Below are 27,274 nucleotides of genomic sequence, written 5' to 3' on the forward strand. Positions count from 1 at the left end.
AAAACTGTGCTCTTACCCTGCTAATTGAACCTTTACACTCTGCTCTTACTGGTGCAATGTGCAATTAATGAAGATTGGCCACCAGACTGGTCCAATTTAGCCATGAAACCTACCACACTAAAATGACAGGTGTTTCAGTTATTTTGTCCAACCCCTGTATATACAGTGTATCACAAAAGTGAGTACACCCCTCACATTTCTGCAGATATTTAAGTATATCTTTTCATGGGACAACACTGACAAAATGACACTTTGACACAATGAAAAGTAGTCTGTGTGCAGCTTATATAACAGTGTAAATTTATTCTTCCCTCAAAATAACTCAATATACAGCCATTAATGTCTAAACCACCGGCAACAAAAGTGAGTACACCCCTTAGTGAAAGTTCCTGAAGTGTCAATATTTTGTGTGGCCACCATTATTTCCCAGAACTGCCTTAACTCTCCTGGGCATGGAGTTTACCAGAGCTTCACAGGTTGCCACTGGAATGCTTTTCCACTCCTCCATGACGACATCACGGAGCTGGCGGATATTCGAGACTTTGCACTCCTCCACCTTCCGCTTGAGGATGCCCCAAAGATGTTCGATTGGGTTTAGGTCTGGAGACATGCTTGGCCAGTCCATCACCTTTACCCTCAGCCTCTTCAATAAAGCAGTGGTCGTCTTAGAGGTGTGTTTGGGGTCATTATCATGCTGGAACACTGCCCTGCGACCCAGTTTCCGGAGGGAGGGGATCATGCTCTGCTCAGTATTTCACAGTACATATTGGAGTTCATGTGTCCCTCAATGAAATGTAACTCCCCAACACCTGCTGCACTCATGCAGCCCCAGACCATGGCATTCCCACCACCATGCTTGACTGTAGGCATGACACACTTATCTTTGTACTCCTCACCTGATTGCCGCCACACATGCTTGAGACCATCTGAACCAAACAAATTAATCTTGGTCTCATCAGACCATAGGACATGGTTCCAGTAATCCATGTCCTTTGTTGACATGTCTTCAGCAAACTGTTTGCGGGCTTTCTTGTGTAGAGACTTCAGAAGAGGCTTCCTTCTGGGGTGACAGCCATGCAGACCAATTTGATGTAGTGTGCGGCGTATGGTCTGAGCACTGACAGGCTGACCCCCCACCTTTTCAATCTCTGCAGCAATGCTGACAGCACTCCTGCGCCTATCTTTCGAAGACAGCAGTTGGATGTGACGCTGAGCACGTGCACTCAGCTTCTTTGGACGACCAACGCGAGGTCTGTTCTGAGTGGACCCTGCTCTTTTAAAACGCTGGATGATCTTGGCCACTGTGCTGCAGCTCAGTTTCAGGGTGTTGGCAATCTTCTTGTAGCCTTGGCCATCTTCATGTAGCGCAACAATTCGTCTTTTAAGATCCTCAGAGAGTTCTTTGCCATGAGGTGCCATGTTGGAACTTTCAGTGACCAGTATGAGAGAGTGTGAGAGCTGTACTACTAAATTGAACACACCTGCTCCCTATGCACACCTGAGACCTAGTAACACTAACGAGTCACATGACATTTTGGAGGGAAAATTACAAGCAGTGCTCAATTTGGACATTTAGGGGTGTTGTCTCTTAGGGGTGTACTCACTTTTGTTGCCGGTGGTTTAGACATTAATGGCTGTATATTGAGTTATTTTGAGGGAAGAATAAATTTACACTGTTATATAAGCTGCACACAGACCACTTTTCATTGTGTCAAAGTGTCATTTTGTCAGTGTTGTCCCATGAAAAGATATACTTAAATATCTGCAGAAATGTGAGGGGTGTACTCACTTTTGTGATACACTGTATATATATATATATATATATATATATATATATATACAGTACTCACTTTTGTGATACACTGTATATATATATATATATATATATATATATATATACAGTACTCACTTTTGTGATACACTGTATATATATATATATATATATATATATATATATATATATATATATATACAGTACTCACTTTTGTGATACACTGTATATATATATATATATATATATATATATATACAGTACTCACTTTTGTGATACACTGTATATATATATATATATATATATATATATATATATATATATATACAGTACTCACTTTTGTGATACACTGTATATATATATATATATATATATATATATATACAGTGTATCACAAAAGTGAGTACACCCCTCACATTTCTGCAGATATTTAAGTATATCTTTTCATGGGACAACACTGACAAAATGACACTTTGACACAATGAAAAGTAGTCTGTGTGCAGCTTATATAACAGTGTAAATTTATTCTTCCCTCAAAATAACTCAATATACAGCCATTAATGTCTAAACCACCGGCAACAAAAGTGAGTACACCCCTAAGAGACTACACCCCTAAATGTCCAAATTGAGCACTGCTTGTCATTTTCCCTCCAAAATTTCATGTGATTTGTTAGTGTTACTAGGTCTCAGGTGTTCATAGGGAGCAGGTGTGTTCAATTTAGGAGTACAGCTCTCACACTCTCTCATACTGGTCACTGAAAGTTCCAACATGGCACCTCATGGCAAAGAACTCTCTGAGGATCTTAAAAGACGAATTGTTGCGCTACATGAAGATGGCCAAGTCTACAAGAAGATTGCCAACACCCTGAAACTGAGCTGCAGCACAGTGGCCAAGATCATCCAGCGTTTTAAAAGAGCAGGGTCCACTCAGAACAGACCTCGCGTTGGTCGTCCAAAGAAGCTGAGTGCACGTGCTCAGCGTCACATCCAACTGCTGTCTTTGAAAGATAGGCGCAGGAGTGCTGTCAGCATTGCTGCAGAGATTGAAAAGGCGGGGGGTCAGCCTGTCAGTGCTCAGACCATACGCCGCACACTACATCAAATTGGTCTGCATGGCTGTCACCCCAGAAGGAAGCCTCTTCTGAAGTCTCTACACAAGAAAGCCCGCAAACAGTTTGCTGAAGACATGTCAACAAAGGACATGGAATACTGGAACCATGTCCTATGGTCTGATGAGACCAAGATTAATTTGTTTGGTTCAGATGGTCTCAAGCATGTGTGGCGGCAATCAGGTGAGGAGTACAAAGATAAGTGTGTCATGCCTACAGTCAAGCATGGTGGTGGGAATGCCATGGTCTGGGGCTGCATGAGTGCAGCAGGTGTTGGGGAGTTACATTTCATTGAGGGACACATGAACTCCAATATGTATTGTGAAATACTGAAGCAGAGCATGATCCCCTCCCTCCGGAAACTGGGTCGCAGGGCAGTGTTCCAGCATGATAATGACCCCAAACACACCTCTAAGACGACCACTGCTTTATTAAAGAGGCTGAGGGTAAAGGTGATGGACTGGCCAAGCATGTCTCCAGACCTAAACCCAATAGAACATCTTTGGGGCATCCTCAAGCGGAAGGTGGAGGAGTGCAAAGTCTCGAATATCCGCCAGCTCCGTGATGTCGTCATGGAGGAGTGGAAAAGCATTCCAGTGGCAACCTGTGAAGCTCTGGTAAACTCCATGCCCAGGAGAGTTAAGGCAGTTCTGGGAAATAATGGTGGCCACACAAAATATTGACACTTCAGGAACTTTCACTAAGGGGTGTACTCACTTTTGTTGCCGGTGGTTTAGACATTAATGGCTGTATATTGAGTTATTTTGAGGGAAGAATAAATTTACAATGTTATTTAAGCTGCACACAGACTACTTTTCATTGTGTCAAAGTGTCTTTTTGTCAGTGTTGTCCCATGAAAAGATATACTTAAATATCTGCAGAAATGTGAGGGGTGTACTCACTTTTGTGATACACTGTATATATATATATATATATATATATATATATATATATATACATATATATATATATATATATATATATATATATATATATATATATATATGTTGAGAAACACTGCTCTAGAACAGGGTTTTTCAAACTTTTTTTCTGGTGACCCACATTTTGTCCATGATTTGTTCACGCGACCCAGGCAACATAAATAAATATATATATATTAATATATATATATATATATATATATATATATATATATATATATATATATATATTAATATATATATATTTATTTATGTTGCCTGGGTCGCGTGAACAAATCATGGACAAAATGTGGGTCACCAGAAAAAAAGTTTGAAAAACCCTGTTCTAGAGCAGTGTTTCTCAACCTTTTTTCAGTCATGGCACCCTTTAAAAGTATGCAAAATCTCAAGTCACCTCAGTCTAAAATGTATTAAAAAACATACACTCTGCATCCCTCGGACTGCTAACACACACGCACACACACCATAAGGTGTCATTTAGGTAGGGAGGGGTAAATGTGACTTACTTTTAATGGGAATCCTGAGCCTGGGATGCTGCACACAATCACCCTATTCTGGCAGGGATGGATGAGAGGCAGACACGGAGCTCCTGGTCCAGAGCCCTCAGTCGCTCCCTGTACTTGTTCTTGATGTAAGTTAGGCTCGAAAAGCTCAGTTCGCGCCATGAACGAATCAGATTTAACATAATTAAAGTTTAAAGTTTCCTCCAGACCACCCAAGAAGGATGGGCCCTGCTGAGTCTGGTTCCTCTCAAGGTTTCTTCCTGTAATTTTCAGGGAGTTTTTCCTTGCCACAGTCGCCCTCGGCTTGCTCAACAGGGGTTTTTGTATCTGTTGGTCCTGGTAAAATTTTAAGTAAAATTTGTATCTGTTGGTCCTTTACAAAATGTAAAGTTGCTTTGAGACAATGTCTATTGTAAAAAGCGCTATATAAATAAAGTTGACTTGACAAACAAGTTTATAGTTTATTTCTCAATTATTTGTCATTATACTAAGAGCACTGCTTCTTTCCTGCATGTTCTCTCTGTAGCTCCATTACGGCTCTTTCTCTCTCTCTCTCAAACTCAAAAGAAGCTTTATTGGCATGACAATAACATGTTACATGTGCAAAAAAATATAAAATAGAATAAAAAATGAGGTAGTAATAACAATCAGTTTGTGTGTGTGTGTGTGTGTGTGTGTGTGTGTGGGACATGGTCACCCACTGTCCCTCACCTGGTGGCAGGTGTGTGTATAGAGTGCTGCTAGTGTGCAGCTCTCTCTGTGCTCCCCCAGTAGGTGGGGCAGTTTGTCGGGGTCTGGGAGGGAGGTGAAGTTGGGGATGACGGTGTTAAATTTGGGGAAGAATTGGGAGCGGATGTGGTGGTACTTGGTACACTGGGTGAGGAAGTGCAGCTCCATCTCTACTGTACTGAGAGTGCAGTGCTGACACAACCTCTCCTCCCGGGGCAGCCAGGACCGGGTGTGTCGCCCCGTCTCCATGGCCAGGTCGTGTGCGCTCAGTCTGTACCTCGTCAAGGTGTTTCTTACTTTAGGGTCGAATGCTGTGCTCAGATAATCTGCTGCACTGTAGTGTCTGTTTAGGGCCAAATAACACTGCATTTTACTTTGAGCTTTAGTTTCAGTTTCCCAATAATTTAGATATTTAGATATCTCTCTCTCTCTCTGTGTGTGTGTGTGTGTGTCTGTCTCGCTCGCTCTCCGCTCTCGGATTTGAATTTCGACAATAAACAGCTCTTATTATGACTGATTAATTCCCTCTACTGATGGAAGTGGAATGGGTGGATTACAGTCGATAAGAACTGCGCAGAAATAAAAATATATTATAACGGCTCCCAGAGGCACGACTCGGTTCCTTTTGTTCATTTTAAAGAGCCGTTCAATAGAATCGGATCGTTCTCGCAAACGACCCATCACTATCAGAATATTTTTTATGGCACCCTTGATGAAGCCAGACGGCACCCCGGGATTGAGAAAGGCTGTTCTAGAGACATAGACAAATACCTGAATAGCTGCAGTGTCACAGATCTACTGTAAAATCTGTCATCAGTGATCTGGGGTGGAAGGCCAGAAATGGGCAGATGTCAATAACGCTTGAATCTTGCCAAGTACAAAGGTTATACTTAAAGAACATTTGCCTCCTTGCTCTGAAATGTGCCCAAAGGTTCTGAAGGTTTTTTTCCCAGCACGACAAGGTTTTATGCCACAAAGCCAGGTTAATTTCTGTTTGGCTGGAGGACCTCCTCATGGCAAGCCCAGTCTCCAGCCCAGTCTCCAGCCCAGTCTCTCATTAAAAACCTCTGGAATGTGATTCAAGAGGAAGCGGGATGTTCACAAGCCAGCAAACAAAGCTTGAATCTGTCTGCCTGGAGTGGCATACGAATCTCACAAAGCAATGAAAGACTGGGGGAGAGCATGCCATGATGTTGTTCCTCTCTGGCGTCCAAAGTACATTCACCGTGGGACTATCTCTACTTTCTGGTCTGCAGGTTCACGGCGCTCAAAGAGCTCCGTCAGATGTGTAGACCACAGTGTACTAACTCCACTGGCTAAATCTCATGTAAACATGCACACGTCTTCTCACAAATTTGGTCTTTTCAACATCAGATCCATCACTAACAAGGCTTCTATGGTTAATGACATCATAGATCATAAACTGGATTTTTTATGTTTTACGGAAACTTGGCAGCCACAGAATGACTTTCTACACCTGAACTCCGCAGTTCCACCAGGATTTGTTTACATATGCAAATCGCGTTCCTCCGGTAAGGGAGGTGGTCTCGCGCTGATCTATCGCGAGAGTATACAACTAATGCCACTCTCGTTACCTGATCAAGTCATTTGAACTGTTGGCTGTAAAGCTCTGTGGATCCACACCCACCATCATTGCTGTTCTGTACAGACCCCCCCAAGTCATCATCAAGTAGTTTCATTCATGAACTATCAACACTTTTAACCACTCTTAGTGCAATGTCTCCTAATATCATTTTAATGGGAGACTTTAATGTTCATTTTGATAACACTCAAAACATGTTCACAAAAGATTTTAAAGCAGTATTAGACTGCTTTGATCTTTCCCAAAGTGTGAATTTTGTAACACACAGTAAGGGCCATATCCTTGATTTAGTTTGCTGCTCTGGCATTACACCTTATGATATTTTTTCAGCTGAGTTACCCATTTCAGATCATAAAGCTGTGTTATTTAATGCTAATTTACAACTTGGTAAATCAAAGGTGCATCGTATGATGTCATATTGAAACATCAGACACGTTAATCCAGAGTACTTTGCCAGGTTAATCACGTCTAGTCCGATCTCAGCCTCAGTTTCCTCTTCCATGGATCTGGTCGAATATTACAATAATAATTTATCCTCAGCACTTGATTCTTTGGCCCCACTGAAAATACGTCTCATTTGCCCATACTGCCCCCTGGTATACACCTGAATTACGCAAACTTAAGGTGGTTGGCCGGCGCTTAGAGCGGCTCTACACTAGGACTGGACTGACTGTGCATAAACAAATGTACCTTGATCATATGCTGCACTATAAAGATGTCCTCTCAGCGGTGAAAACTTCTCACTATGCAAATATCATCAATGCAGGTGAAGGGAATACTAGGTGTCTCTTTTCAACAGTGAAAAGACTACTCCAGCCACCTGCACACGACATGAACAGTATCAGCACTAAGGAACAATGCTCAGCTTTTTTGAAGTTTTTCAATTCCAAAATTTGCACAATTCATGAGCAGCTGTCCTCTGAAATAACTGTGCAGTCTGACTCACTGTCAGCAAGCATCACAGATCTGTTCTCACCCTCTGTTTTATGTGACTTTAGTCTTCCAACTGAAAGTCATATTTTTGAACTCGTTTCCAAGTCCAGTACGTCTACTTGTTATTTGGACCCAATTCCTACATCCAGGGATGGACTGGCCATCGGGAGGGTTGGGAGTTTGCCCGGTGGGCCACTCTGTATGTGGGCCGCTGAGAGAGTGAAAAATAAATTCTGTTTTAAATATTCCTAAATAATTCCTAAAAAATAATAAAAAGTGTGCATTGGCCCACCACAGTATCCTCACTGCATGCCAATCACAGAAATGTCCCTCCCCCAGGATAAACCGTAATCAAAAAATACATATTATAAAACAGATAGTTCCGGTCCTAAAATCTGATTGGCTGAGCACCTTTGACCACCTCACATTATTCCATGTTAACACGCCACTGTCAGTTTGCACTGTCAGTGCAGAAACTTTCTGATGCAGGGAAATTATGGCTGTAACTGGCCACGGAACTGAATCTTCACTGAAGTCGTACTGGCACCCTAACTTCAGAGAGCTGCAAGCAGATGCAGAAAAGTGCAGGAAACTGGACAACCTGTTTGGCAGTGAGGAACTACAGCATAGCCAAAGAGCAGAAAAGTATAGTTGGAGTTAGAGTCCAGCGCCTCTGCTTCGTTAGTAATGCCGTGGGCCCATCTCAAATGTCGCCTATGCCCTACTTAGGGTACCTCCTAACAGTAAAAAACATTTCTTTTAACAGTCACTGAATGATTAATAAGTAGTTATCTAAGCTACTGTTGGATACCGAGGGCTTTAAACCAGCCGTTTTAAGGACTTTTTGTGAAAGTTGTATTATGTCATGTCCAACATAGTGCACTACATAGAGCGGTGGATATAATTTGAGATGGTACCATTAGTCTCTGCTCCTCAGAAAAAGTAAACACTAGCTTGTCCTCTGTAATACAGAAAGGAAAATGCAGTTGTTCAGGAATTTTTTGAGAGTGATTATGTGCATAGCTCACATGGTTAATTTCCCTTGTCAACAAATTAAAAATTTTACACATGCGATTTATTTCTTCGCTCATCGGAGCAATGCGCTAATTTGGAACAAACGTCAATCACGTGTGAATAAAAGTGCGAAAAAAGCATATTTACCAGTATTAAAGGTTTAAAGACTGATTTTATTTCTTGTGGTTTAATGAGACAGGATGGGGAAATCCAATAGAACCATTTAAGAACCTGTAAACTTTAAGAAATATTGTACAATTTGTAATTGTGGGTGATAGATGGATAGAAAATAAATAAATAAATAAATAAATAATTTATAAAAAATAAATTGGGATGGGATAAGGGTTATAAATAAAAAATTTATAAAAAATAAATTATAAAAATATAAAAATGAAATGTGCATAGGTGGAACAGGAAGTGGGATGGGGTGGGGTGATATGTGTTTGTAGTGAGCTGGTCAAGGGTTAGGGTCCGGGTTAGGGTCCAGGGCTGAATTTTGTTCCCAGTCCAGCCCTGCCTACATCCCTACTAAAAGTTTGTTTGCCTTCGATCATTTCCATCATATGTAGAATTATTAACTCTTCCTTGACCACTGGTATAGTTCCCCCTTCGCTGAAAGTTGCCATAATCCAACCAACTCTGAAGAAACCTGGTTTAGACCCTTCTGATTTAAATAACTATCGACCAATTTCAAATTTACCATTCATTTCCAAAATCCTTGAGAAGGTGGTTGCAGCTCAACTTCAGCTTCACCTTCATAATAATAATCTTTTTGAAAGATTCCAATCCGGCTTCCACCCTAAACACAGCACAGAAACTGCACTGGTTAAGTTAACCAATGACCTCCTTAGAGCAGCTGATTCTGGCTTACTTTCTATTCTTATTCTCCTTGACCTCAGTGCTGCCTTTGACACCATATCCCATCAGCTCCTCATGGATCGCCTGGCTAGCATTGGGGTCTGTGGCACTGTGAATCAGTGGTTTGCCTCCTACCTCGCTGACAGAACACAGTTTGTACAGATCCAGAATCACAGGTCAGAGTGTCTCACCATCTGTAATGGAGTTCCACAGGGTTCAGTGCTGGGACCGCTCCTGTTTAACATTTATCTCCTTCCGCTTGGCAATATTTTTCGGCATTATGGCATTCATTTTCATTGCTATGCTGATGACACGCAGCTTTACGTATCCACTAAGCCAACTTCTACTACTCCTCTGATTACTCTTATTGCTTGTCTCCGTGATGTACATACATGGATGACAAACAACTATTTAAAACTAAATAGTAGTAAAACCGAGATACTTCTTATTGGATCTAAGGCCGCACTTTCGAAAAATAATATTTGTTCATTTTCCGTTGCTGAGGATTTCATACCTGTGTCCAACCATGTTAAGAGCCTTGGTGTTATCTTGGATAGTACCCTTTCTTTTTCAACTCACATAAATAATGTCTCCCGGATTGCTTTTTTCCACCTGCGAAATATCTCCAGACTGAGGCCCGTCTTATCACAGCACTCCACGGAAGTCTTAGTCAATGCATTAGTCACATCACGGATTGACTACTGCAATGCAATCCTGGCTGGCATTCCCAAAAAACTTATTCAAAGACTTCAACATATCCAGAAATCAGCAGCACGGATAATTACAGGCATCAAGTCCACTGAGCGTGTCACACCACTGCTGATCCAACTGCATTGGCTCCCAGTATCACAACAGATCAATTAAAAAATTTTATTACTGACATTCAAGGCACTTCATAATTTATCCCCTGCATATCTCACAGACCTTCTACAGTTTTACACTCCTTCCCGCTCGTTGCGATCTTCCTCAGCAGGTTTTTCGGCAGAACCAGCCATTAACCTTAATACAATGGGTATCAGGGCTTTCTCCTATGTTGCACCTAAACTCTGGAACACACTCCCCACCCATATTCGAACATTGCAATCCATCGCAGAATTCAAAACGGCTCTTAGAACTCATCTTTTTAAACTGGCTTATTCCCTTTAACATATCTTGTACTTTTTGTTTTATGCTTGTGTGTTGTGATAATGTGTTTGTTGTAGTTGTAATAAGATTGTATGTTTTAATTTTTGTTTTAGTTGATGTAAGGTGACCTTGAGTGTCATGAAAGGTGCCAACAAATAAAATGTATTATTATTATTATATCAGTATGGAAAAGGGAGACTTGGGACATAGGTGCGGGCCAGGCAATGTAGCGATTTGAAGACCAGAAGTGTTTTATAGTGTACACTAGGGCTGTCGCTTTGTCATTATAAAGCAATAATATACTGAATCATAGCCTAACAATAAAGCTTGTTTATATAGCTCTAAAATCCAGATAAATTAAGTAATTTTCAAAAAAAAATAAAAAATGGCGATATTACCGCATACCGCGGTGTTGAGCCACGCTGAATACCGCAAGTGGAAATTCTTTCACTGCGACAGCCCTAGTGTATACAGAAAAAAAACAGGAAGCCAGTGTCGATGCTTGAGTGCACCAGAGTTCTGCACATATTGCAGATACCTTTTTTTTTTTTTTAAGTTGCTGGAAATGCAATAAATGTACTGTTATTTAGCCTTTAGAAAATTAGCACTTATCCAATTGTAATTGAATTCAAGGCAGTAAACTGAGGGTTAGGCGCTCAACTCCACTAGTCCATTACCTCAACCACTGTGCTACCGCAGTCCATTTATGTCTGTAGGTAAGTGAGGCAATCAGCCAGAGCAGAAAAAGGCAGTTTGTGTGAGAACACCCCAAGAAAGGTGAGATAAATCTGATTTAAATCTGTCTAAGTCAAAAGAGATATGAAATCAAAAGGGGAGGATACTGGTAATGCCAACAAGTCATGATACCACAGGACACCTTTAGGTAAAATGCAATGAAAGCACATAGTCAGAAACCATACTTAGACTGTGGCATTGTGACCAAATCATCTGCATTCCACAGCAGAAATCGAGATGCACCAGACTGTTTTGCTAAGCCTGTGATCACTGTGGTCTTAGATTCCACTTCCTGGTTGGCAGAAGTGAAACTCGACGTGGCTCTGTTGTTGTAGCCTATGTGTCTCAATATTCAACATGTTTTGCTTTAGTCTTTTCTGCTCACCATGATTTTAAAGAGTGCTTATAGGTGTTAGTGTAGCCTTTCTTTTAGTTTCAACCCAGTCTGGTTATTCTCGTCTCACTATCATCAATCACTTTGCCTACAGACTCCCGTCTGTCAAGAACAGGAAACTTAGTGCACACTGGACAGTAACTCGTTCAAATAATTCATACATATTTTTCTTTAGATACAGTGAATAACTGAACAGACATTGATAGGAATTACAGCTTAGAGATTATTAGTGTTTTGCAGTGATGTGGTTACATTTTGACACATTCCTCTTGGCAAATTGTCTTTAATTTCCCAAAGTTCCATCTGATAGACTTGCAACTTTAAAATCCCTCATACATTCAGGAAATGATGGCTAGGCCTTAAAACATTACTATTCATTTTAGAAACCAAGGTTTTCAGCTTTGAGAAAGGTGTCTATATTAAATTTTTTCTCAGATAAAATTTCTCTCAAATATTTTCCAATAGGTTTAAATCTTTCCATTTATGGTTTCTTTGCTGGCACGCCAGGGCTTGGTAGCATTTGCAGCTCCAATTAATGATGCTAAAACTTCCATAGCATACCATATTGTTCCTGGGAAAATTGATTAAATAATAAGCAATAAACTGCACCTTAAAATTAATCAATTTGTCACTATTGTAGTCATCATGTAACCCTTTTTGAGGGACTGCTTAACTTTTTTACTGTTTCCTGCAGTGAGTAACAAGAATGGTGAGGAAGCATCTTTATTTAGACAATTATTGTTTGTTTGTTTGTAACACTGTCATATTTATAATATTCATGGCAGGAATCTGTGTTTTATGCTAGTTTAATTGTATTATATACACCGACCATGCTTAACATTATGACCACTGACAGGTAAAGTGAATAACACTGATTATCTCTTTATCACGGCACCTGTTAGTGGGTGGGATATATTAGGCAGCAAGTGAACATTTTATCCTCAAAGTTGATGCGTTAGAATGGCTAGATGCTCTGACTGGGTCAGAGCATCTTGGGTCTGCAGTGGTCAGTATCTATCAAAAGTGGAGGAACAGTGGAAAACCAGCGCCAGGGTTATGGGAAGCCTAGGCTCATTGATGCACATGGGGAGCGAAGGCTGGCCCGTATGGTCCAATCCAACAGACAAGCTACTGTAGCTCAAATTGCTGAAGAAGTTAATGTTGGTTTTGATAGAAAGGTGTCAGAATACACAGTGCATCGTAGTTTGTCGAGTAAGGGGTTGCGCATAGCCACAGACTGGTCAGGGTGCCCATGCTGACCCCTATCCACCGCTGAAAGCGCCAATAATGGGCACGTGAGCATCGGAACTGGACCATTAAGCAATGGAAGAAGGTGGCCTGGTCTGATGAATCACATTTTCTTTTACATCACGTGGATGGCCGGGTGCGTGTGCGTTGCTTACCTGGGGAACACATGGCACCAGGATGTACTATGGGAAGAAAGCAAGCCAGCACAGGCAGTGTGATGCTTTGGGCAATGTTCTGCTGGGAAACCTTGGGCCCTGCCATCAATGTGGATGTTATTTAGACACGTACCACCTACCTAAGCATTGTTGCAGACCATGTACACCCTTTCATGAAAACGGTATTCCCTGATGGCTGTGGCCTCTTTCAGCAGAATAATGCGCCCTGCCACAAAGCAAAAATGGTTCAGGAATGGTTTAGGAATGGTTTGAGAAGCACAACGAGTTTGAGGTGTTGACTTGGCCTCCAGGGTGGCACAGTGGCTAAGTGGGTAGCACTGTCGACTCACAGCAAGAAGGTCCAGGTGGGACGGTCCAGGTCCTTTCTGTGTGGAGTTTGCATGTTCTCCCTGTGTCTGCGTGGGTTTCCTCAGGATGCTCCTGTTTCCTCCCACAGTCCAAAGACATGCAATTGAGGTAAATTGTTACAAAAATTGATACAAAATTGTCCATGACTCTGTTCGATATAACCTTGTGAATCGATAAATCTTGTGTATCGAGTAACTACCGTGTCTGTCATGAATGTAACCAAAGAGAGTAAAACATGATGTTAAAATCCTAATAAACAAACTTGGCCTCCAAATTCCCCAGATCTCAATCCAATCAAGCCTCTGAGGGATGTGCTGGTCAAACAAGTCAGATCCATGGAGGCCCCACCTCGCAACTTACAGTAGTTAAAGGATCTGCTGCCAGATACCACAGCACACCTTTAGGTGTCTAGTGGAGTCCATGCCTTGGCGGGTCAGGGCTGTTTTGGCAGCAAAAAGGGGACCAACACAATATTAGGTGGTCATAATGTTATGCCTCATCGGTGTATGTTTTCAGTCTTAATTGAGCATGTGTAGACTTTGTACTTCACTGTTATACTGTACTTTGGGCATTTTTTCAGGATGTGTTTTATGGTCACAAAGTGTGGGTTTTCTTCTAGTATTAAATTTATGTTTGTGTCATTTAGACATTTAAAAAACAAAACTTAAACAGAAAAACTGTAAAGCCACAAACCACCCTGAACAGAATTTTACAATGTGCTTTCAGACATAATAAACCTTTATATGTATACACAAGTAAGTGTTTCAAGAGGTGAATAAAATCAGTTTTTCAAGTGGTGTATAAAATCAATTACATTAAACATTATATGCTTTTTACTTTATGCTTTCAACAGCTTAGGGATGGCCTTTAAATGTAACTAAAAACTGCAAAAAGGCAGATAACGTTTTAGTTAATCAACTTAATCATCTTTATGCCATCAACACATTCCAAAAATTTGGAGTGGTAGAAACTTAGACCAGGATTGCTGGAAAATGTTTAAAAATAAATAAATAAATAAACCACAATGTAAAACAGTTGATATCATGATTAGGTATAAGAAAAAAAAACAAATCAAAGGCTCCATTGTTTGATAATTTGCCACTTTGGAAAAAAACTGAACAACATTACATATAGTAATGACTGATTTGCTGTAAACATCACCTGTGGGTAGTTAGAAAATTGCTGAGAATTGGGTGGGTGAAATATAGCATTTGGTCTCAGCCAGATGCATCCACAAATTGCTGAGATGACAGTAATTGCAAGGACCATTATCAAAACTGGAGGAGGCAACACAGTTCCTGAGGCTGGCGGGCTATTACTAGATTACCAGTTAGTGTTTAGCATTGCCACCCTTTAAGTTTAAAGTAAGCCACCAACCAGGTGTACACATGCCTGTGGCAGACTTCCTGTCCTATCGGCAACAGGCCAGCAACCACCCGACCTAAGGTAGGTGGGGGAATGTGGGATTGAGACATGATTGGGTGTCCCTGTGAGAGCGAGGGACAAGATAGGAGTACAAGTAGGTAGGGATTCATAAGGTTCACCTGTGTGTGGATGCCTTTTTAAACACATTTCTTCTCCATTAGATGTCCAACACTTTAAGAGATGCAGGAGAGTGAGATGTGCAAAGCAAATGCTCTGATCATTTACGTTTTCTGCATTTAGCAGACACGCTTATCAGAGCAGAAGTGCTTCCATAGTGAACATTGCCAGGAGAGAGTTGCAGTAGCCCAACCGTGAGATTACAAGTGACTGAACAAGAATCTGAGTGGCTTCCATAGAAAGAAATGGCCGAATCTTCCTGATGTTGTAGAGGAGGAACCAGCACAATCTTGTCATGTTGGCTACATGAGAAGAGAAGGTCAGCTGGTTATCCAGAACCTCACCAAGGTTTCTTACATTATCTGATGGTCTGATGTGGGAGTCATCAAGAGAGATGCCTAGGTCCTGGGTTGGAGATTAATCTCCAGGAATAAGTAACAGCTCTGTCTTGCTGGAATTAAGTTTTAGATGATGAGCTGACATCCAAAGTGAGATATCTCACAGACATGCGAGCTGAGACTTGTGTGTCAAAGAGGAAATGACAGAATGAGCTGATTATCATTTGCATAGGAGTGGTAAGAGAAGCCATGGGAGGCTATGACCTTACCAAGAGAGTGGGTGTAGATAGAGAGTAGAAGTGGGCCAAGTACAGAGCCCTGAGGAAAACCAGTTGCAAAAGTTCCAAAAAGGAGAAAAAGAAAGTTTGAGATGGGACCTTGGAATGCATAATACTGTGGTAATGTCCAAAAGGACACATATTGTTAAATAAAAGAACAGCTCTATTCCTCCTTCATGTCCCACCTCTTATCGAGCATAACTGCTGTCATTTAAAAACTGTACTTTCTGTTTACTCAGGTTGTCTATGAAATTTTGCTTGAAGATCTACACAAGCAGAAAATAAATACAAAAAGAAAGGATCGTCCCATAGGTGTTATGTTGAGATCAGGTGAATGTGAAGGCATAACTGTTTCTGAATAAACATGTTTAGTAACTCCTTATACACTGTGAAAAGACACTGTTTTGCCTTAGTATTGCATTGCGGTATTCTTTAACAGGAGTCATGTGGACTCAAACCATGCAAACAAATTACAGTGCAACAAAGCTTTAATTTATGGGGTCAGGAATTTAGGCTTGGACTACTGTCTTAGGATACACCACACAAACTTGCACACTTAATGAGAAAATGAGGGGAAAAAAAACTTCTGATCATATCACTTTTGCGATATCTCTGAACAGTGCAAAAATTATAATAATGAGTTTTACAAAGTTATTTAGATCTAATATTCTTGCAAACATAATTCAAAATTAAGGCAAACTTGGGATGCACAGCCACAAAGAATGGTGGAATGCTAAAAACGTAATGGCATTGTGTAGTAGATCTAATAGCTTAATGTTTTTCCACTTTTCCGCTTGGGTGGCGCAGGGGGCTGCTCCGCTACTCTACCACCACTGAGATTTGGCCCAGCAGCGTGCCTACATAAACATGATTGGTTATGTCTGAGGGGGTGGGATGGCCAAAGCGCTGTGATGGACTGGCACCCTGTCCTGGGTATTCCTGTCTTGTGTCCAGTGTTTCCCAGTGGAACCGGATCTGTCGCAACCCTGATCAGCATAAAACCGTTCTATGTACAGTAAACACAATTAAATGTGTTGCCACATATTTACTTAAGCAGTTCTCTATTCACGTGTATGTTTGTATATAAACAACACTGGTCCAAATCAAGCTATTATTAGAGTTAAAACATTTGGTCATACTCCAACTTGGGGCCAGAAATATTGCCACCCTTGCAATTTTTTTTAGAAAATGCACCACTTCTCCCACAAAACAGCTGCAATTACAAATGCTATTGTATTCATATTACACAAAAAGCTGAAAAAAGTACAACTTTTTATTGTTCCACACAGAATACAGAGCAGATAGGAAAAGGCAACCTTTAAAACTAAGAGATCTTGAGCAGTTAAAAAAAGAAAAGTGGTCCAAAATTTCAGAGATGTAAGAAACACATTGAGGTTATAAGAGGAGACTGATTGTAGTACAAAAAGTGTGCTACCAAATATTAAGTTAAGGATGGCAATAATTTTGGCTGTGTCCATTTTCTGTGTTTAATGATATCAGATTTTACTTTTTTTCTATTTTTGTGTTGCTCCAATTCAAACAAAATAAATAAATGTGTGAATGCCAATGCATTGTTCAAATGTGGGCTCACTTTTTGTCTAAAATGTTTGACAGTCAAGTTTGTTTGTTCATAACTACCTAATGATTATGAATACTACAAATACATTTCCTAACTTTTAATTATCATAACTGTAAGCTTTTTTTTAAGTACCTCAAGAATGTAGTTCCAGCCCTTCTCGTTAAACACGTCCTCTTGAAAGTGTTCTTGGTACACATTTTTGGCCTCCTGAATCTTCTCATTAGTTACAACTTTCCCTGCCAGCCAGGAAAGATGACTGGATAAGTGTTTCAATGTGACAAAGGATAGTACAGTTCTCCCTAGAAATTTGTGGGTTCCACATTAGTGGATTCAGTTATTCTTGAGTTTCCCATGGACAATGAAATTGGATTAATAAATGGGAATTTTTTGGAAATTTGTGGTGTACTGCCAAAAGTCACAGGTGACCCATGTACTGTACATTCATGTGAAAAAGTTAGGACACCCCATGAGAACCTTTGTCTTTTTGAACATATTTAAACATATGAACATCTAAGCTTCATTTGAACAGTACTGAGAGATGGAGCTTATATAACTAAACCAAAAAAAACATTTAAAATTACTTTTAAACACAAGTTGTAAAAAATTCGAATCCGGTGCACCACATCAGCTGCAATGATTAGACCATCATTAAAGGACATTGGAGTTTTATTTAAACCTTAGAGATTAGTTTGGTTTGCTCTTGAATGTTGAAGTGAGTGTTATCACCATAGTGAGATATAAAGAGCTCTCTGAGGCCTTCTGAAGGAAGGTTGTAGATGCATATGAGTCTGGGAAGGGATTTAAAAAGATCTAAAAAAAATAAAAAAAAAATAAAAAAAAAAATAAAAAAGAAAGAAAATCAGCCATTCTACTGTCCATAAAATAATTTACAAGTGGAGAACATTTAAAACAACTGCCAACATAATCAGGTCAGGCCACCCTAGCAAGTTCAGCCCAGGAGCAGACCGCAAGATGCATAAAGAAGTCTCCAATAATCAGAATCAGAATCAGAATCAGAATCTTTTTATTCGCCAAGTAGCAGATGTACAAGGAATTTCTTTAGGTGCAGGTGTCAACATACATACAAGTTAAATAGTAAAAGGTACACTATATCTAAACGTATAATAAACAATAAACAATGGTATATACTGTATATACATAGAATAAAATAAACAATATAGTAGTGATAAAAAATTGTGCAATAGAGATTATTTACACATAAGGTGCCATATGTGCATTAACTATTAAAATGCGGGAAGCTTGTGTGAAACCCACGAGCATTTATTAAAACAGAGGGATGTGGGAGTAGTCCTTGTTGAGTAAGCTGATTGCCTGGGGAAAGAAGCTGTGGAGGTGGCGGTTTGTACGAGTCTTTAATGCTCTCACTCTCTGTCTCCGCTGAAATGAGAACCTCTGAAAAAATGAGTGACCGGGGTGAGAAGAGTCTGCCATAAGCTTCCTTGCCCTCTTTTTCATCCTAGAGGAGTGTAGATCTTCTAGGGTGGGAAGACGACAGCCGATGATTTTCTCTGCACATCTCACTGTACGCTGTAGCTTACGTTTGGTGTGCAGAGACGCCGAGCCAAACCAGACGGTGATAGAAGCTGTGATGACGGACTCAATTATCGCAGTGTAGAATTGAACCAGCAGAGCTTGGGGCAGTCTAAGTTTCTTAAGCTGTCTCAGGAAGTACAAGCGCTGCTGGGCCTTCTTCATAACTGCTGTGCCATGCCTGTCCCATTTAAGATCCTGTTGGATGGTCTTGCCCAGGAATTTACAGGACTCGGCTCTGCTGACTGTGGAGCCGTGTATGACCAGCGGAGGCAGTGGAGAAGGTTTTTTCCTGAAGTCAATGATCATCTCCACCGTTTTTTGTGTGTTTAGCTCCTGTGTTAATTCCTCCCGGTATGTGGACTCGTCGTTGTTTGAAATGAGTCCGATCAGGGTAGTGTCATCTGCAAATTTAATGAGCTTAACAGAGTTGCTGTTAGATCTGCAGTCATTGGTGTAGAGGGAGTAGAGCAGAGGAGAGAGCACACATCCCTGTGGAGCGCCAGTGCTGAGGCAGAGAGGATCCGAAATGTGGTCACCCACCTTTACATACTGTTTCCTGTTAGACAGGAAGTTGTGGATCCAGTAGCAGATAGATGGGGGTACATTGAGCTGCCACAGTTTTTGAAGCAGAAGGTCAGGAATGATATTGTTAAAAGCAGAACTAAAATCTACAAACAGCACACGAGCATACGTAGAAGGGCTGTCCAGGTGTTGCAGGATGTAAGAGAGAGCCAAATTAATGGCATCATCTACAGACCTGTTGGCTCTATATGCAAACTGGAGAGGATCCTGAATGTCATGAGTCATAACTTTAAGTTGTTGAAGTACCAGTCTCTCAAAACACTTCATCACCACAGATGTTAGGGCCACTGGTCTGTAGTCGTTCAGGCAGGAAACTTCTGCTTTTTTGGAACTGGAATGATGACAGAGGTTTTGAAGCATGCAGGAACAGCAGACATGTTCAGGGACTGATTGAAAAGATCAGTGAGGATGGGAGATAGTTGATCAGAACAATGCCTGAGTGTAGCAGGTGAGATGCCATCAGGTCCAGCAGCTTTCCTGATCTTCTGTTTCCTGAGAACACAGCCGACCTGCTGTTCAGTGAAGGTGATGGGTGGAGGTGGGGTGGGGGTTGCAGGTGTTGGGGGTGAGGTGTCAACAGGCAGCAGACTAAAGCTTGGCAGGGGGGAGGAGGGAGATGTCCTTTGTGTTTCAAATCTCGAATAGAAGTTATTGAGCTGGTTTGGCAGCAGGGGGTCCACAGTTGCGTTTGATGGTTTGGGTTTATAGTTTGTGATGGATTGAAGTCCTTTCCAGATGGAGGAACAGTCATTTGAGGAGAATTTCTGCTCCAGATTTTTCCTGTATTTGTGTTTGGCAGCTTTAATTCCCTTGTTTAATGTCTTCTTTGCTTTTCTGTAAGCATAATCCTACAATGTCATCACGGGACCTACAGGTAGCTCCTGCCACAGTTGATAGCAAGGTTCATGCATCTATCATCAGAAAGAGACTGCACAAGTTAGATTTTTATGGGAGGTGTGCAAGGAGGAAACCCTTGCAGAGAACACCTAGACAAAGACCATGGCTTCTGGAACAATGTGCTTTGGACAGATGAATCCAAAGTTCAATTATTTGGGCCCAGTAACAGAAGACATGTTTGGTGCAAACCAAACACAGCATTTGAGCACAAGAACCTCATACCAACTGTGAAGCATGGAGGTGGAAATGTCATGGTTTGGGGCTGATTTGCAGCACCATCTGTCCAAAAACTGAAGCTGAAGCGAAGGTGGACCATGCAACATGACAACGACCCAAAACATTCCAGTAAATCCACCAAGGAATGGCTCAAAAGAAAGAAATGGAGAGTTATGGAATGGCCAATTCAAAGCTCGGATCTTAATCCTATTGAGATGCTGTGGGGGTGATATGAAACGGGGTGTGCATGCAAGAAACCCCTCAAACCTCACACAGCTGAAAAAACTTTCTCCCAGTCGATGGCAGATACTGATAGATGGTTATAGGAAACGTCTAATTGAGGTTAATTTAGCCAAAGGGAGAAATACCAGCCATAAGAGCATAGGGTGTCCTAACTTTTTCCACACACAAAAAATTCCATTTTTGTTCATTACATTTTACAACTTGTGTTTAAAAGTATTTTTTTTCAGTTTCATCTGTTTAATGATATAAGCGCCATCTCTCAAGACTTAAAATGAAGCTCAAATGTCCATTTGTTTAAATGTTCAAAAAGACAAAGGTTCTCATGGAGTGTCCTAACTTTTTCACATGACTATGTAAAAATATTATTTTAAATAATTAGTAAGACATAATTTCACAAAGTATTTAAGTATACACTGTACATGCACTGTATCACATACCATATGTGAAGGGATTGCCTCTCCTCATGCATGTGTTGGCTTACATTGTTAAGATACTGTACCATACAGTATTTATATACCATACAGTATTGTGGAGTGTAATGTTTTACTGTACAGACAGTACTGTGGAGTGCAATGTTTTACTGTACTGTACTTCTTTTGTATGTTAAATAGACTCAGAAGTAATAAAGGTTTGGGGGGTGAAGAATTCGGGGGTGAAGTTTTAGCATTATCAAGGGAGAACTGTATTTCACTACATAAGAACAAACATGGCAGTTTAACAAGAGTGAGGAAAGGAAGATATGTGAAAAACAAGGATTTGGGTTGCACATGCAATCAACCAAGTTTGTAACATCAGCCACCTTGTAACGTCGGAAGAGGTGGGTGCTGATTTACAGAGAGTGCCCTCATGGCTGTGGTACCTTCTGGTTCTCTCTTAGATATTCTGCAATAATTAGGGGTGCCAGAGGCCCATGCTATACTTAATACACAACTGACACATTATGAATCATTGTTGTTTACAGTAATTGTTAACTACAACTACACCTTTTCATTCACCTGAGGCTGAAAACTAAAGCCTGCCATGTAAACTTTAATGTTTAACTAAACTGCTGCATGTGATGGGAATCTGCAGAGACAAACTAAACTCAAAGATGAAGAATTCTAATTACTTTCATCATGCTTTTTATTTGTTTCAACTTAAACAATTTTACCTATTCAGTAGCTGTTTTAATACATTTTTATCATCCAAATATCGTCTATATCATATAAGTTTTCTTCCTTATAATGTTTAGGGATTTCTTGCCACTGTTGCCCTCAGCCTGCTTATTAGGGGTTTTGGATCTGAACATGCTTAATGTAAACACAAATCTGGCTTAACAAGAGAAGATTTCCTAAACCGCTCACACTACAAGAACAGTCACAAGCTGGACACCATAACACATAGAGTTGTGTGTAAACAACGTTTGTAGTGCACAATACACTTAAAATACCTTTTAAGTATTTGTGAAGAATGTATTGCAAACCGTAGAAAACAGTTTTATCATATTTAACTTTGTGAGTTCTAGAAGGATCCATCTTTCTCTCACGACATTCAAAGTAGGAGTACACTTTACTGGTGTTGGGAGGATACTGTTTATAATGCGTCACCTGCAAGAAACAATGAGAAACGGTTAACATTCAAATAAAATCTCTAACAGTATCACCATCTTCAGCAGTGAAACAAATGAACAAAAAAGAAATAAAATACAATTTGAAAAGTAGTATATATTAATTTGAACAGTTAAAAGTATTTTATATTCACAGCTGAGAGTCAAAATGTTGTCAGGTGAATAATATACAACAATTTTTTAACTTTAATGACTTTTTTGGAAAAAAGTACTTTGATCTTGTCACCACATAAAAATTTTTAACATATACAGTCAAGCCGGAAAGCCTGCACACCCCTTTCACCTTCTCCATGTTTTATTACATGACAGACTCATTCTATAATAGATTGAGTTCTTTTTTTGCCTCAAACGTCTATACACAATCGTCAATAAATATGAAGTGAAAACAGGGTTTAGAAAATATGACAAAAATAATTTATTTAGGGGTTACATATCTGTACACACCCTTAGCCTAATACTTGGCTGATGCACCTTTGGCAGCAATTACAGCTTCATGGCATCTTGGGGAAAAAAGCTACGAGCTTGGCACACTTGTTTCTGGACATTTTTTCCCACTCCTCTTGGCATATCCTTGCAAGCTCCGTCAGGTTGGATGGGAAGTGTCGGTACACAGCCATTTTCAGCTCCTTCCAGAGATGTTCGATTGGATTCAGGTATGGGCTCTGGCTGGGCCACACAAAGACATTCACAGACTTTCTCCAAAGCCACTCTTTTTTGTTCTCTTGGCTGTGTGCTGTCGTTCTCATGTTGAAAGGTAAACCTTCGTCCCAGTCTGAGTTCCAGAGCGCTTTGAAGCAGGTTTTCTTCAAGGATCTTGGTGTACTTAGCTGCATTCAACTTTCCCTCCATCAGGACTAGTCGCCACAGTCCCGCTGCCGAAAAACATCCCCACATCATGATGCTACCACAACCATGCTTCACTGTAGGGATAGCATTAGCCAGGTGATGAGCGGTGCCTGGTTTCCTCCAGACGTGACGCTTGGTATTCAGGCCACAAAGTTCAATTTTGGTTTCATCAGATCAGAGAATCTTGTTTCTCATGGTATTCAGGCCACAAAGTTCAATTTTGGTTTCATCAGACCAGAGAATCTTGTTTCTCATGGTTTGAGAGTCCTCTAGGTGCCTTATAGCAAACTCCAAGTGGGCTGTCATGTGCCTTTTACTAAGGAGTGGCTTCCATCTGGCCACTCTACCGTAAAGGCATGATATGTGGAGTGCTGCCTGAATGGTTGATCTTCTGATAGGTTCTCCCATCTCCACAAGGATACGCTGGAGCTCTGTCAGAGTGACCCTCGGGTTCCTGCTCACCTTCCTGGCCAAGGCCCATCTTCCCTGATTGCTCAGTTTGGCCAGGCAGCCAGGTCTAGGAAGATTTTTGGTGGTTCCAAAATTCTTCCATTTACGAATGATGGTGGCCACTGTGCTCTTTGGGATCTGTAAAGCTGAAGCTATTTTTTTGTACCCTTCTCCAGATCTATGGCTTGACACAATCCTGTTTCTGAGGTCTGCAGATAATTCCTTTGACCACATGGCAGGTGCTGGCAATCCCCAATCATGTCCAATCAATTGAATTTGCGGGTGGATTAAGATGTAGAAACATCTCAAGCAGTATCAGTGAAAACAAAATGCACCTCAACTCACTTTTGGGTGTCATATCAAAGGGTGTGCACACTTGAGTACATATGATATTGTACATTTTGATTTTTAATAAATTAGCACAAATGTCTAAAAACCTGCTTTCACTTTGTCATTGTGGGCTAATTTGTGTAGAATTTTGTGACAAAAATGAATGCACACCCCTTTCACCTCCACGTTTTATTACATTACAGACTCATTCTATGATGCATGTTTATCGTGTTACATCAGATTTTCTATTGATTACACTTTGTTTTGGAACTAAGGGCGCTTTGGTTGTACATCAATAAAGTAAGCTTAAACGCAAGCTTGCTGTGGAAAGAGGGGGGAGGTAATTAGCCTAAACAGCCTGGCCATTAAGAGGTGTACTTCAGTGCAATCCAGTTGGTCCAACATAAAAATAGGAAAGTGCAGATTAAAAGAGGAGGGTTGCATCAGAAAAAACAGCGGCATAAAAACTGTGTCAAGTCAAGTGCTGCAGTTTTGTAAGATTAATTTTTGCCTCAAAAATCTGTCACCCATCTCCGCTTCATCATGTGCCATAGATTTTCAATGAGGGTGACTATGCTTGACTGACCTGCCTGAATTCCAGATCTTTCTGTGTCTACAAAGCCATGCTATTGTAGCATGTGCAGAATAAGGCCTGGCATCATCTAGCTGAAATAACCATGGACTTCCATAGTACCTTCACATATTCATGTCACCCAAGTCATGGGCATTGATGCACCCTCATACGATGACAGATGATGGCTTTTTGCACTGATAATAACTTGGATGGTCCTTTATGTAATTGGCATGGAAAACGTAATAATATTGATTGAGTGACAACCCTTTTTAAAGTACTTCCAAGCCCCCAAGCGGCTATATTTATCACAGTAACATAATAGTTTTTCATGCAGTGCTGTCTGAAGGCTAGGCCACATTTATTTAAGTGATCATTCAAGTGGTTACCAATCATGCCTCACACAGACGAAAATTTCTAGGCATACCCGGACTCTTTTCATAAACATAATAATGTATGCTAGCTAGTAAAAGACTTAAATAACTTCTAATTAAGCATTGAGAAATGTTCAAACCGACTAATGATTCTCTCACATAGTTTGGCATAAAGTGTTGAGCAACAACCCACCTTTGCCTGCCAGTGGTGGATCCTGCTGTTATACTCTACACCCACACGCTCCCAGCTTATTTGCTTATTGTAGAATGTTTCAAAATGCTCCAACTTGGACAGTCTCTAAACTTTTCGTTCCTACTTTTCCCACGTCCCAACTTTTTTGCAATGTGTTGCAGGCATCAAATTCAAAATGTGTTAATATTTACAAAATACATTTAACAATTTAAATATTTTTTTTCATTTCATAAAATGTCCCAATTTTTAAGCAATAGGGTGTGTAAATAAAAAAATTTCCATGCTTGTGCATGATGCAGTTAGAAAGGCTGCAGTAGCCTAGGCAAGAGCAAAAATGTTGTTCTGTCTTCTCTTATTGTCATTCAGTGTCTGTACAGTCCTTATGGTTTTATCTGAAAGAATTAATATGGCTCTGCGTTTTATAATGCATGCACAAGAACATAATCAGCATAAAAATGTATTGTTGCTATTTATTTCAATCAGAACAATGCACTGATGGACCACATGCAACACCTCATGGCTAGGATGACCAGACGTTCCCCAATTAGAGCTGTCTCTGGAATTGTTTTAATTTTTGCTGTGCATTTTAAAGGATTTTCAGGTTGTGTTTTCCATGTGTGGTTAGTTACATTTATGACAGGTCTTGTTACATTACACATGATTTATCAATTTGAATTCAGTGTCAAACACAGTCAAGGGCAAGTTTGTATTTCCAATTTACCAATTAATCATGTACTTGGACTGTGGGAGGAAACTAGAGCTCCAAGAGGAAACTCACGCAGACACAGGGAGAACATGTAAACTCTACACAGAAAAGACTCAGACTGCTTCACCTGGTAATCGAACCCAAGACCTTTGTTCAGCAAGACGAAAGAGCTTGTTAGTGAGCCACCATGCTTGCCTGGGGGCTGAAACCCTGCCCAGTGTTTCCCATGTGATAAATGGAAACTTGTTGCATATTATTCCAAAAGGCTTAATCCAGTCATGTGAGGACACCCTCCCTGTGTAAGATCATTAGTGGCTGTCGCAGAATCAGTCCTTTGCATTTCCGATTTAGTAGTTATAAATGACTTTTAAGTACATGTTAAATACATTCTGCAAAGTACACATCTTACACTCAAAACACCTTTTGAACTCATGATTGATTTTATTGAATTAACTCCTGCACAGTGTTCTAGTTCTTGTCTGGTGATTGTTGACGTATTTTCAAAATAACCTGGATGTTTTTACAGGAGACAAGATGCACTTACAGTGGCTAAACACCTGGTCAGAGAAGCAGCACCATGATGGGGAATCCCCAGAAGGCTATTCTCTGATAACCTGCATCTGTGTTTTTGCTAGTTTTATTTGTTTTATATTATATATATAGTTATGTTTTTAAATGTAAATTATTAAAGAAATTAAAGGATTATTTCTGTAATTGTATTCTGGGCATTCAATCAGGATCTGTTTTATAGTGATTGGAATGTGACTGTCTTTGCAAAGTCTGGAGTCTTCTCCAGGTATTAAGTGTTGGTGTGTCAATCTTAAATGGCCTATTCTACATCTGTTGTATATAACTTGGTCTGTATGTTTAAACAAAATATTAAACTTTAAGCTTTGAAAATTTGAATGGACGTGTTTTCTTTGTTTAATTGTTATATTTGCAAAACAAGACTAAGAGAAATTATCCCCCTTTTCTTACATTTTGTATATTGAAATGAACCCTCCTGTTTGATCCCCCATCCTGTATCACCCCACTCCCTGTCTCCTACACACACCCAATCCTGTCTACCCACACCTAATTGTGTTATTAAGCCCAAAGCCCTTTTGTTATCTCCTGTATTACCCATAATAAAGCCAACACCCTCCAGTACTCTCCTCCCCGATCGCCCTTCTTTGATCCTTGTCTCCTGTGTTACCCATAATAAAACCAGCACCCTTTTATTACCCTAGCCCAACCTTTTGGTCACCTTTTGCAGTCCCCCTCTGCATGGTCATTCCTGCCCCCCTGACCTCCTCCTCTTTCTTTCTAATCCTCCCCTCATTTCTAGTGTATATAAAGTCTTCCCAAAATATATGTAGTTAGATTTTCTGCCGGTCTTGCAAGCTGTGCCCATACGCCTGTATGTGTTAATAAACGACTCTACTTCTGAAGACCCAGATGTCTCCTGGCTCCTGAATTTTGCACATGAATTTCTAATTAACA

The 27,274-nt window shown here is 40.4% G+C and overlaps 1 protein-coding gene across 2 annotated transcripts in view; it reads right to left on the reverse strand.

The window, feature by feature from the left end:
* Window positions 1-27,274, reverse strand: part of nampt1 (nicotinamide phosphoribosyltransferase 1) — a 106,477-nt gene that overhangs the window by 64,424 nt on the left and 14,779 nt on the right. For both annotated transcript variants that reach the window (XM_062994582.1, XM_062994573.1), the window contains exons 2-3: window positions 22,146-22,302; window positions 17,357-17,460 (exon numbers count right to left, since the gene is read on the reverse strand). In XM_062994582.1, coding sequence (XP_062850652.1) covers window positions 17,357-17,460; window positions 22,146-22,302 — 261 coding nt within the window. The remainder of the gene's footprint in view (window positions 1-17,356; window positions 17,461-22,145; window positions 22,303-27,274) is intronic.

The sequence above is a fragment of the Trichomycterus rosablanca genome, chromosome 1 (genome assembly GCF_030014385.1).
Source record: "Trichomycterus rosablanca isolate fTriRos1 chromosome 1, fTriRos1.hap1, whole genome shotgun sequence".
Taxonomy (NCBI): Eukaryota; Metazoa; Chordata; class Actinopteri; order Siluriformes; family Trichomycteridae; genus Trichomycterus; species Trichomycterus rosablanca.